The sequence below is a fragment of the Haliotis rubra genome, unplaced genomic scaffold (assembly GCF_003918875.1).
Source record: "Haliotis rubra isolate DU_JTF1 unplaced genomic scaffold, ASM391887v1 Scf17, whole genome shotgun sequence".
NCBI lineage: Eukaryota > Metazoa > Mollusca > Gastropoda > Lepetellida > Haliotidae > Haliotis > Haliotis rubra.
Window position 1 is genome coordinate 2,142,152 of NW_025765669.1, and position 13,893 is coordinate 2,156,044.

The 13,893-nt window shown below is 44.0% G+C and overlaps 1 protein-coding gene across 1 annotated transcript in view; it reads left to right on the top strand.

The window, feature by feature from the left end:
• The window catches only part of LOC124272405 (macrophage mannose receptor 1-like), a 73,764-nt gene that overhangs the window by 13,759 nt on the left and 46,112 nt on the right, over positions 1 to 13,893 (top strand). The window contains exons 7-15 of the mRNA XM_046707573.1: positions 1,214 to 1,302; positions 1,879 to 1,982; positions 3,059 to 3,188; positions 3,937 to 4,019; positions 4,363 to 4,494; positions 6,224 to 6,331; positions 7,761 to 7,931; positions 11,654 to 11,742; positions 12,836 to 12,995. Of these exons, the coding sequence (XP_046563529.1) occupies positions 1,214 to 1,302; positions 1,879 to 1,982; positions 3,059 to 3,188; positions 3,937 to 4,019; positions 4,363 to 4,494; positions 6,224 to 6,331; positions 7,761 to 7,931; positions 11,654 to 11,742; positions 12,836 to 12,995 (1,066 nt within the window). The remainder of the gene's footprint in view (positions 1 to 1,213; positions 1,303 to 1,878; positions 1,983 to 3,058; positions 3,189 to 3,936; positions 4,020 to 4,362; positions 4,495 to 6,223; positions 6,332 to 7,760; positions 7,932 to 11,653; positions 11,743 to 12,835; positions 12,996 to 13,893) is intronic.

Here is a 13,893-nt window from a genome sequence, read left to right on the forward strand (position 1 = left end):
CACTTGTCTCACAGAGTCTGTTGGTTGGTTGGTTTGTTGTTTAACGCCGCACTCACAAACTGGAAACATTGGGCACTTGTCTCACAGAGCTGTTGGTTGGTTGGTTTGTTGTTTAACGCCGCACTCACAAACTGGAAACATTGCACTTGTCTCACAGAGCTGTTGGTTGGTTGGTTTGTTGTTTAACGCCGCACTCACAAACTGGCACTCTGGAAACATTGGGCAGTTTGTTGTTTCTCACAAAGAGCTGTTGGTTGGTTGGTTTGTTGTTTAACGCCGCACTCACAAACTGGAAGCATTGGGCACTTGTCTCACAGAGCTGTTGGTTGGTTGGTTTGTTGTTTAACGCCGCACTCACAAACTGGAAGCATTGGGCACTTGTCTCACAGAGCTGTTGGTTGGTTGGTTTGTTGTTTAACGCCGCACTCACAAACTGGAAGCATTGTTGGCACTTGTCTCACAGAGCTGTTGGTTGGTTGGTTTGTTGTTTAACGCCGCACTCACAAACTGGAAGCATTGGGCACTTGTCTCACAGAGCTGTTGGTTGGTTGGTTTGTTGTTTAACGCCGCACTCACAAACTGGAAACATTGGGCACTTGTCTCACAGAGCTGTTGGTTGGTTGGTTTGTTGTTTAACGCCGCACTCGCTGGAAACATTGGGCACTTATTCCAGCTGTTATATGGCGGTTTGGAACTCGCAACCTGGAAAATAATCGAGTCTTGGTTTGTTGTTTAACCGCAGTCGATTCATATGGCAGCATGAGCATTGATCTACAACCCAGTGATCAACAGCATGAGCATTGATCTACGCAAGTGTGATACGACTTGTGTCAACCAAGTCTGCGACCCTGACCACCCGATCCCGTTAGTCGTAGGGGAAGACCTCGTAAATATCTAACACTTGCTTTTCTCCCACAGCAATCTTAGGCCGTGATATAACAGAAATATTGTTGAAAGCGACACTGGAGTGAGTGAGTGAGTATAGTTTTACTCTGCCTTTAGCAATATTACAGCAATATCACGGCGGGGAACACCAGAAATGGGCATCACACATTGTACTCATGTGGGGAATCGAACCCGGTCTTCAGCGTGACGAGCTTCAACCATTAATTTACCCCACCGCCCCCAGCTCGACTGAAACAACCCAACCCCCACCCCACACACACACACCCCACCCCCAACATTAACCCTTATAAGCAATGTCTCTGTTTAGGGCAACAGTTACGCCTGGACGTGGCAAGATGGATCGTTGCTGGCTGGCAACCCCTACTGGAGACCTTCTCAACCACCATCCAAATTCAAGTAACTCAAGTTATTTGTTTACAGTCATAACATTGGTTATTATAATTATCATTCCCAAAGGAAAACGTCGAAGGGTTCGTGTTTGAAAATGAATAATTTAAAAATATTGTCATCATACATTTTCCAAAGCATGAAGGTATTTGTATGGAATCCTGGAAGGCACACTTTCGCGTTGTTCGTATTGTCACCCTTACCTATGGAATCCCAGAAGGGATATTGACGCGTTGTCGCCCTTCCAAAACAAGCAAAACGTTTAAAATTGGCTAAAGTGTTGCAATAAATTAATGGGACAACGCAACAATGTCCCTTCTAGGATTACATAGTATTCGCTTTCAGACACGGACAACAATCCAAAAGGCAGGTGGATTTGAATAGTTGACTCATATAAAATTGTAAACCTAAAATGCATGCGCAATGTGTTCGCTAAATGGAGCCCAGACTTATCATTGAAACAGGAGGTCATGAAGGTCACGATACTGTACCCATTTAGATTATAATGAATATTCATGACAGTCATGTTGGTATACTGTCGACATATAAAGAACACCTGATATCTGGCAAATTGTCTGCTTCCAGTGCGAACAATACATGCGTGGAACTTTCCAACAACGCCGCACCTTCAACGTGGGTGGCTGTTTCCTGTAGCTCCAAGAATAAATACTACTGTGTTAGACCGGAAGGTATGTCATGCCTGACTTACTGAGTGGCTGTTGTTTTACGCTTCACGTGGATGGGTACCTTGTGTAGCTCCAAGAATAAATACTACTGTGTAAGACCGGAAGGTATGCCATGCCTGACTGACTGAGTGGATGTTGTTTTCCGCTTCATGTGGATGGGTACCTTGTGTAGCTCCAAGAATAAATACTACTGTGTTAGACCGGAAGGTACGCCATGTCTGACTGACTGAGTGGATGTTGTTTTACGCTTCATGTGGATGGGTACCTTGTGTAGCTCCAAGAATAAATACTACTGTGTTAGACCGGAAGGTACGCCATGCCTGACTGACTGAGTGGATGTTGTTTTACGCTTCATGTGGATGGGTACCTTGTGTAGCTCCAAGAATAAATACTACTGTGTTAGACCGGAAGGTACGCCATGCCTGACTGACTGAGTGGATGTTGTTTTACGCTTCATGTGGGTGGGTACCTTGTGTAGCTCCAAGAATAAATACTACTGTGTTAGACCGGAAGGTACGCCATGTCTGACTGACTGAGTGGATGTTGTTTTCCGCTTCATGTGGATGGGTACCTTGTGTAGCTCCAAGAATAAATACTACTGTGTTAGACCGGAAGGTACGCCATGCCTGACTGACTGAGTGGATGTTGTTTTCCGCTGCATGTGGGTGGGTACCTTGTGTAGCTCCAAGAATAAATACTACTGTGTTAGACCGGAAGGTATGCCATGTCTGACTGACTGAGTGGATGTTGTTTTCCGCTGCATGTGGGTGGGTACCTTGTGTAGCTCCAAGAATAAATACTACTGTGTTAGGCCGGAAGGTACGCCATGTCTGACTGACTAAGTGGATGTTGTTTTATGCTAACTATTTATTTATTCATTAATTCATTCACTCATTCATTCATTTATCCATCTTTTCAACTGTTAATGTAACAATTTATATAAATATATATTTCTTGTGCGTATGTGTTTGTGTGTGCGTGCGTGCGTGCGTGCGTGCGTGCGTGCGTTGTGTGTGTGCCTTTTGTTTTTACCATCAATTACAAATACCTCAACAAGTAACCATTATTTCATCTTCCAGGTACATGTGCGGACGGCTGGCTGGAGTATGGTCCAGAATGCTACCTGTTCAATCCCCGCTACTCTCTGTCCTGGCCGGCAGCACTCAGCTACTGCAAGGGACTCGGGGGGAACCTGGCCTCCTTACAAACGTAATGCTTCCCTACAACTTGTCTCATGTGTTTTTGTCTCAGGGCGGGGGGCACCAGAAAAGAGGTGTTGCTCGTGGTCTTTCCTGCCGTCATCAAAATTCTTTTGTACGGTGATGTAACATATCTGTCAACCCAGCAGTGAATGGGTACCCGGGGGGATGAGCCATCTGGCTCCTCGGGGCAACTTTGTTAACCGGGGATATTTTAATGTGCATATGTTCTATGCGCTTAGACCATGCCCGTACGGCGTGGAGTTTATCGCTAAATAAGAGGCCTTAGAATTATTAATATAAGTTGTTCCGGTGTTTTATATCTTTCTGTCAATCGTTGACCGTTTATAAGTCGGGTAAAACGCTCCTTCTCAATTGAAATTGTCAAACCGCGAGCGATGGAAAAGCCTATGGGTCGGATTTACGTTACGAGATGGTCATTTGTGTGCGTGTGTGTTAAAATTGGTCACTTGTCCATGGTTTTACGCCGTTTTTAGCAATATTCCAGCAATATCACTGCGGGGGGCACCAGAAATGGGCTTCACAAATTGTACCCATGTGAGTAATGGGTGACGAGCGAACGCTTTAACCGCTAGGCTACCCCACCGTCCCTGGTCATTTGTACACTGAGGGGTTATTGGTGATATTTGTGTTAAGATATTGCAGTAGAGACCGTTTCTCGATTTTGCACGCCAGTTGTTTCGTTAACTATCAACAACACAATTCCAACTGACATTATCTCAACATTGACATTTCAGCAAAAATATTCAGGCCTTCATTAACCAGTATCTTTCAACCCAAAATGCAGTGGGAGTCACGGAGTTGTGGATTGGTTTGACTGGTAAGAAACAGTTTAATGTAGTGAGTGAGTTTAGTTTTACGCCGCTTTAGCAATATTCCAGCAATATCACGGCGGGAGACGCCATAAATGGGCTTCACACATTGGACCCATGTGGGGAATCGAACCCGGGTCTTTGGCGTGGCGAGCGAACGCATTAACCACTAGGCTACCCAACCGCCCCTTATCTGAAAGAAGCAGCATGAGGAACGCACATTAATCATTCAGATTCAAATGTGATGGAGCTTGCAGTAACTGAAACGCATGTGTCACTGCCTATGGCCATGGCTGCACAAACTCACTCGCTCACTCACTCACTCACTCACTCACTCACTCACTCTTTCAGACAATAACAAAGATGCTGGACCTTGGACTTTTTCAAACGGAGCGGCAATAGGTACGACTTCCTTCAAGAACTGGAACAGTGCCAAGCCTTCCAACAGTAAAGGACACCAGGATTGTGGCTACATCGTCACAAGTAAGAATAACTAGGGGATGCACGCAGTGTTCTGAATACACGCTTACCCGTAGGCCCGGGGCAAGTAGATTTCGTGTCGTCCGTAGTTTCACATTATATGGGTTCATATGGCCTGATACAAACTTACGTCGATCTATTGTCACAACAAGATGCGTTTTTTAAATTGAGTTTAGTCAGGGCCTGGAACTCCTAAAATCTTGTGGACATGATGTATGCTACGTATTTGTTTTTCTTTCAAACACTGAATACTATGGAATCCTAGAAGGGACATTGTCGCGATGCCGCATTGTCGCCCTTTCAAAAACAAGCAAAAAGATGCAAAATTAACCAAAGCGCGACAATGCGACAATGCGACATTTCGGCCATATGTTTTGAATAATATTTTTCTATTCCTCCAAAGGGCGACAATGCGACATAGCGACAATTTTCAAGGTCACAATATGTCGCGTTGTCGCCCCATCTAAGATGTGTAAAAAAAGGCTAAAATTGTCCGACAACGCGACAATGTGCCTTCTGGGATTCCATAGAATACACATACTGTTGTTTTGTTCAGTCCTGTTTCTTTTACATCCAGATGTTACCGCGCTGATTTAGATTTGTAAACGAACACTCAGTTTGCGAAAAAGCTGACCCATAATTATTGATAAGGAAATACCATTTCTTTAAAAGATTGGCATTATACATTTGTCATGTCAGCTGTTCCAATCAGGGGTGTTTATTGGAATTTGATACCTCATGCTGGCCAATCACAAGCGACTATTTTTTAGGTATTTTAAAGTGATAATATATGTACAAATGATGTTAAACATGTATATTGGGGAGTTTGTTATGTTCATTTAACCCTCGTATTTTCAGTATTAAAATGAATGGTGATGTTAATCAGAGACAGTTTATACCAAGAATGTAGGGTGATTGAGTGAGCGAGTTTAGTTTTACGCCGCTTTTAGCAATATTCCAGCAATATCACGGCGGGGGACACCAGAAATGGACTTCGCACATAGTACCCATGTGAAGAATTGTACCCGGGTTTTCAGCGTGACGAGCAAACGCTTTAACCACTAGGCCACCCCACCGCCCCTCAGTATGTAGGGACATAAGCCTATAGTACAGTTCAGTTTAACTTCAAATAGTTTCAGATTTGCATACTTTTTACATATACCCCCTGTGATATTCAGGTTGTTTGTGTTGTCCTTCATCGACAGTTTTTTGTAATCTACGTTTATGTGTTATGAATATATAACTTGTTTTAGTCACGATATTGCTGAAATACTGACTGTACATTGTAACTCACTCAATCACCCAGTTTTAACAAGCACATCTTGAACATAACATAATGCATATTAATCTTAATATAAATACATGTTTTCAATACTTTGCTAACGATTTGATAACATCTAATTTATTGGTGTTCACGAAATCTGATATTAACCGATTGTCCGTTTTGATCGTTACATGTTATCGTCACCAATGAAGATCTGGGTTAGAATTTGTCTTCAGTAACCCATGCTTGTCGTAAGTGGCCACTAACGGGATCGGGTGGTCAGGCTCGCTGAGACATGTCATCATATCCCAGTTGCGTAGATTGATGCTCATGCTGTTAATCACTGGATTGTCTGGTCCAGACTCGCATATTTACAGACCGCAGCCATATAGCTTGAATATTGCTGAGTGCGGCGTAAAACTAAACTCACTCACTCACTCCTTTTATCGTTACATGTTATCGTCACAGGCGACAGAAATGGAAAATGGCACGTGTCGTCGGACTGTGCTCACGTGAGATCCTTCATCTGTCAGATACCAACTAATAAACAAGTGAAGCAAATTACACATCCGCCAAGTGAGTACAAATGTTAATAATTAATTAACTTAATTAATTTAATTTTTTAAGCGCCTAAACCATCAACAGGCGCTTACTGGCGCTATGACAAACCCAACTCCATGCACATACATACACACAGTCCTGAAAGTCTAGTGGAATACTGAGCGGAAGAAGGTGGGTGTTAAGGAGGGGCTTGAAAAGGTCTTTGGATTTGGTGTTTGTTAGTTCAGATGGCAGAGTGTTCCTTTGGGGACTGCAAAGTGAGAGATGATATCTCAGATAATCATTTATAGTCGGTCCAGCCAAGTCGGTCTAGCTAGTCACGTTCTTGAAGTGATTTGATGTTTCTTATCCATTGAGTGGACCAAATGGTTCATGTCATCGTATCCCAATAGATCGATGGTCATGCTGTTGATCACTGGATAGTCTAGTCTGTTATCATGGTTCTTTACAGACGGCCGCCATGTAGCTGGAATATTGCTGAGTGCAGGGTTAAACAACACACGTCAAATAGTTCCGTTTGTCTATGGTGTGATATGGAATGGCACCTATGTAGGCGTTTACAGACGGCCGAAACATAGCTGGAATATTGCTGAGTGCGGGGTAAAAGTAAACCCACTCACTTACCTATGTAGGCGTGTTGTACGTGTTAAACATCACAGCTTTTTGAGAAAGGAGGGGTGCACACTCTTCAGAAAGGGGGGAGGGGGTGGGGTGGTGCACACTTAATTTTCACGTGCGTTTCAATGGTAATTTGATAAACTTTCAGGACAAAGTAGCAGGGGGTGGGGGTGCGCAACCCTGCAACACACGCACGCACGCACGCACGCACGCACACACACACACACACACACACACACACACACACACACACCACCCCCGTCTGGATCCACCTATGCAACATATGGTGGTCATGTGAGTCGACTTAATTTTGTGGGTGGTCAGGAACGTCAACATCATTCACAAAAACAACCAGGCAATCGGTGCTCATAACCTCAGCCTTTGGGTTGTCGATTCAATATTTGTTGGGTCGCCGTGATGTAGCTGGTTAATTGCTGAGTGCAGCAAACTAGCAGTGTCGTCAACGAAGTACCACTGATTTGAAAATAACAAGTAATGCATGCTACTAGCAAATGGCAAGGCCCATTTGCACAAAGCGGCCTTAGCGCTACAACTGTTGAAGGTCAATGTTAAGTCGAGAGTTAAAATCGTCGTAGCATGTGGCCCCGGGAAAATAACTTCTTTACTGTTGGTATGGAAACAATGATTGTCACTTCACAAAATATAAAAATATAATAAATTCTTGAAAACCCACATTCTTATACCTCCGGACGTTAGTATTGACATATACCAAATTATGATACTTGATTATAAATTTAATTATAATATTATAAATGATTGATTTCTTTCAGGAAAATGAAATGTATCAATAACATTTTACCTGCAGATTCGTTCAGCTGCCCCAAGGGCTGGGTGAACCATCGCCAGTATTGCTACTTCTTCAACGAGCAGGATAAGTCATATCCCTTAGCCTCAGACTGGTGTGTCAGCAAGTCTGGTCAGAGCAACTGCCAACTCGTCAAGATTCCTGACGACGACACCCAAGGCTTTATCTCGAGTACGGTTTGTCTGTGTGTCAGTGTTTGTCACCAGTACGGTGTGTCTGTGTTTGTCACCAGTACGGTGTGTCCAGTACCGTGTGTTGTGTTTGTCACCAGTACGGTGTGTCTGTGTTTGTCACCAGTACGGTGTGTCTGTGTTTGTCACCAGTACGGTGTGTCTGTGTTTGTCACCAGTACGGTGTGTCTGTGTTTGTCACCAGTACGGTGTGTCTGTGTGTCTGTGTTTGTCACCAGTACGGTGTGTCTGTGTTTGTCACCAGTACGGTGTGTCTGTGTTTGTCACCAGTACGGTGTGTCTGTGTTTGTCACCAGTATGGTGTGTCTGTGTTTGTCACCAGTATGGTGTGTCTGTGTTTGTCACCAGTACGGTGTGTCTGTGTTTGTCACCAGTACGGTGTGTCTGTGTTTGTCACCAGTACGGTGTGTCTGTGTTTGTCACCAGTACGGTGTGTCTGTGTTTGTCACCAGTATGGTGTGTCTGTGTTTGTCACCAGTATGGTGTGTCTGTGTTTGTCACCAGTATGGTGTGTCTGTGTTTGTCACCAGTATGGTGTGTCTGTGTTTGTCACCAGTACGGTGTGTCTGTGTGTTTGTCACCAGTATGGTGTGTCTGTGTTTGTCACCAGTATGGTGTGTCACTGTTTGTCACCAGTGTGGTGTGTCTGTGTTTGTCACCAGTGTGGTGTGTCTGTGTTTGTCACCAGTACGGTGTGTCTGTGTTTGTCACCAGTACGGTGTGTCAGAGTTTGTCACCAGTACGGTGTGTCTGTGTTTGTCACCAGTACGGTGTGTCTGTGTTTGTCACCAGTATGGTGTGTCTGTGTTTGTCACCAGTATGGTGTGTCTGTGTTTTTCACCAGTATGGTGTGTCTGTGTTTGTCACCAGTATAGGTTGCCTGTGTGTTAGTTAATACGTCTTCAGTACGCTTGTATCCTAATCTCTCATAGGTCACCAATACACGTGTGTTCGAGTCAATTCATACGTCACCAGTACGCATGTATCCAAGTCTCTCATAGGTCACCAATGCACGCGTGTTCATGTCAGTTCATACGTCATCAGTACTCATGTATCCAAGTCTCTCATAGGTCACCAATGCACGCGTGTTCGTGTCAGTTCATACGTCACCAATACGCTTGTATCATAATCTCTCATAGGTGACCAATGCACGTGTGTTCATGTCAGTTCATACGTCACCAGTACACATGTATCCTAGTCCCTCATAGGTGACCAATGCACGTGTGTTCAAGTCAGTTCATACGTCACCAGTATGCTAGTGTCCACGTCTCTCATCGGTCACCAATGCGCTTGTGTTCAAGTCAGTTCATACGTCACCAGTACGCATGTATCCTAGTCTGTCATACGTCACCAATGCACGTGTGTTCAAGTCAGTTCATACGTCACCAGTATGCTAGTGTCCACGTCTCTCATAGGTCACCAAAGCGCGTGTGTTCAAGTCAGTTCATACGTCACCAGGGTTCAACCTTTACGTCTCCCATTCTTTAACATTGCACTAAGGTTACCCTAGTGACTTACGATCGCCATAGTGCTTTGATGAAAGGAGGCCCGTGTGTCCAAGTCAGTTCATACGTCGCCAATGTACGTGTGTTCAAGTCACCAGTACGCATGTATCCTAGTCCCCAAGGTGACTAATCTCATAGATCACAAGTCTAATGCACTAATGTGTTCAAGTCAATTCATACGTCACCAGTACGCATGTATCCAAGTCTCTCATAGATCACCAATGCACGTGTGTTCAAGTCAGTTCATACGTCACCAGTACGCATGTATCCAAGTCTCTCATAGATCACCAATGCACGTGTGTTCAAGTCAGTTCATACGTCACCAGTACGCATGTGTCCTAGTCTCTCATAGGTCACCAATGCACGTGTGTTCGAGTCAGTTCATACTTCACCAGTACGCATGTATCCTGCTCCCTCATAGGTGACCAATGCACGTGTGTTCAAGTCAGTTCATACGTCACCAGTACGCATGTATCTTTGTCTCTCATAGATCACCATTGCACGTGTGTTCAAGTCAGTTCATACGTCACCAGTATGCTAGTGTCCACGTCTCTCATCGGTCACCAAAGCGCGTGTGTTCAAGTCAGTTCATACGTCACCAGGGAACCCTTTCACGAAGCAACCTTTACTAAGCTTAACTTTAACTCCCATTCTTTAACATTGCACTAAGGTTACCTTAGTGACTTACGATCGCCTTAGTGCTTTATAAAAGGAGGCCCAGTACGCTAGTGTCCAAGTCTCTCATAGGTCACCAATGCACGCGTGTTCGTGTCAGTTCATACGTCACCAATACGCTTGTATCATAATCTCTCATAGGTGACCAATGCACATGTGTTCAAGTCAATTCATACGTCACCAGTACACATGTATCCTAGTCCCTCTTAGGTGACTAATGCACGTGTGTTCAAGTCAGTTCATACGTCACCAGTACGCATGTATCCAAGTCTCTCATAGGTCACCAATGCACGTGTGTTCAAGTCAGTTCATACGTCACCAGTACGCATGTATCCAAGTCTCTCATAGGTCACTAATGCACGTGTGTTCGAGTCAATTCATACGTCACCAGTACGCATGTATCCAAGTCTCTCATAGGTCACCAATGCACATGTGTTCCAGGTCATACGTCACCAATACGCATGTATCCAAGTCTCTCATAGGTCACCAATGCACGTGTGTTCAAGTCAGTTCATACGTCACCAGTACGCATGTATCCTAGTTTCTCATACGTCACCAATGCACGTGTGTTCAAGTCAGTTCATACGTCACCTGTACGCTTGTATCATAATCTCTCATAGGTCACCAATGCACGCGTGTTCTAGTCAATTCATACGTCACCAGTACGCATGTATCATAAGTCTCATGGGTCATAGGTCACCAATGCACATGTGTTCATGTTAGGTCATACGTCACCAATACGCATGTATCCAAGTCTCATAGATCACCAATGCGTGTGTTCAAGTCAGTTCAGTCTCTCATGTCACCAGTACGTGTATCCTAGTTTCTCATAGGTCACAATGCACGCGTGTTCGAGTCAGTTCATACGTCACCAGTACGCTTGTATCATAATCTCCCATAGGTCACTAATGCACGCGTGTTCGAGTCAATTCATACGTCACCAGTACGCATGTATCCAAGTCTCTCATAGGTCACCAATGCACATGTGTTCATGTTAGGTCATACGTCACCAATACGCATGTATCCAAGTCTCTCATAGATCACCAATGCACGTGTGTTCAAGTCAGTTCATACGTCACCAGTACGCATGTATCCTAGTTTCTCATACGTCACCAATGCACGTGTGTTCAAGTCAGTTCATACGTCACCTGTACGCTTGTATCATAGTCTCTCATAGGTCACCAATGCACGTGTGTTCAAGTCAATTCATACGTCACCAGTACGCATGTATCCAAGTCTCTCATAGGTCACCAATGCACGTGTGTTCAAGTCAGTTCATACGTCACCAATACGCTTGTATCCAAGTCTCTCATAGGCCACCAATGCACGTGTGTTCAAGTCAGCTCATACGCCACCGAACGCTTATATTTAAGCCAGTTAATAGGTCAGCTGGAATATTGCTGAGAGCGGCGTTAACCGACAAACAAAATGAGGACAACATTGCGCGTGTATGAGTCAAGCCATACTTCACTGGTAACATGTCAGTGTGGTGTTCAACCTTCTTCCACTGTATGTTTTTCAGGTAAGGTACAGCATCACGGAGACTACTGGATCGGACTGAACGACCAGACAAATGAGGGAAAGTGGACATGGCCGGGGGAAACCACCAACGTAATGCTGATATATAGATCCACCTGCACATAGCCTACCACGCCTTGCTCCCACTTTAGTGCATATTAATGGAATCCTAGAAGGGACACTGTCGCGTTGTTGCATTGTCACGCATTTTAAGGCTTATTTTACTCATCGTAGATGGGGCCACATATTTTTATAATAATGAAAGTTTTCGCTATGTCGCATTGCCGACCTTTGGATGAATAGAAATGGCGACAAATGGCCAAAAGCTTTGGTTAATTTTGTCTTTTTTGCTTGTTTTTGAGATGGTGACAATGCGACAATGTCCCTTCTAGGATTCCATACATACTTTAAATGAGTGAGTGAGTTATGCCGCTTTAAGCAATATTTCAGCAATATCACGGCGGGGGACACCAGAATCTGGGCAATCGAACCCGAGTCTTCGGCGTGACGAGCGAACGCTTTAACCACTAGGTTACCCCACTGCCCCTATTTGAAATGAACAGCATACAATTTCCGGTCACTTTTCAAACATACACACTGCGCTTTTAGCAATAATCCATCAATACAACGGCGGGGTCACCAGAAATTGGCTTCACATATAGTACCTATGTGGGGAATCGGACCCGAGTCTTCAGCGCGACGAGAGGGCACTTCAACTATTAGGCTACCCCACCGTCCCTCACAGGTCCGAAGTTTGCCCATTGATCCCAACATCCGTACTCACGAATTACATGAAATAAACCCATTTGAACCCAAACACTACACCAAACCATCTACCATCAAATACCCGTAAAGATCCGTGTTGTTAGAATTGGTCTTCTGTAGTCCATGCTTCTGGTAAGAGGCGACTAACGGGACCTGGCGGTCACTTGGTTGACATATGTCATCGGTTCCCAATTACATAGATCGATGCTCATGCTGTTGATCACTGGATTGTCTGGTCCAGAGTCGATTATTTACAGACCGCCACCATATAGCTGGAATATTGCTGGGTGCAGCGTTAAAGTAAACTCACCCACTCCTTGCTTATGGGACTCACTCACACACTTCGATGCGTAGGTCGTTTCTAAGGGGATCTCGAGCAAATTGAGTTCGAATTTTATATGCCTTAACCCTTGTGCTTCAGGCTACATACACACAGTGGATAAAGGGTCAACCGGACAACAAGCAGAACGGCAACGAGAACTGTGTTGTCATGTACGCTACCAAGACACCCGAACAGAATGGTCTTTGGCATGACTTTAGCTGCGACGCCAGGTTCAACTTTATATGTCGGTTTAAAGCAGGTGTGTGTTATGATTATACCTATAGCACTAGGTTCAACATTATGTCTCGGATTAAAGCGGGTGTGTGTTATGATTATACCTCTATTGTCAGGTACAACTTTATATGTCAGATGAAAGCAGGTGTGTCCAATTGAAGCAGGTGTGTATTTGTGATTATACCTGTATCACCAGATTCAACATATATGTCAGATGAATGCAGGTGTGTTTATGACTATACCCGTAGCGCTAGGTTCAACTTTATATGTCGGATTAAAGCAGGTGTGTGTTTATGATTATACCTGTAGCGCTAGGTTCAACTTTATATGTCGGATTAAAGCAGGTGTATTTATGATTATACCTGTAGCGCTAGGTTCAACTTTATATGTCGGATTAAAGCAGGTGTGTGTTTATGATTATATGATTATACAGATTAAAGCAGGTGTGTGTTTATGATTACCTGTAGCGCTAGGTTCAACTTTATATGTCAGATTAAAGCAGGTGTGTGTTTATGATTATACCTGTAGCGCTAGGTTCAACTTTATATGTCGGATTAAAGCAGGTGTGTTTATGATTATACCTGTAGCGCTAGGTTCAACTTTATATGTCGGATTAAAGCAGGTGTGTTTATGATTACATGTATACCTGTAGCGCTAGGTTCAACTTCATATGTCGGATTAAAGCAGGTGTGTGTTGTGATTATACCTGTAGCGCCAGGAACAAGTCATTCCCTCACTCCATCATCAATACTTCACTGGTTTGTACCGGGTTTTCATAAAATTACTGAAAAATTCAGGGATTTCACAAAATCCCTTGTTTCACAGTCTGATTGATAAACACTGACAAAACAAAACATGTTCATGTTAAGATACATTAACGTTGATACATTGGATTGTAATACAAGTGTATGAGCTTACAATGT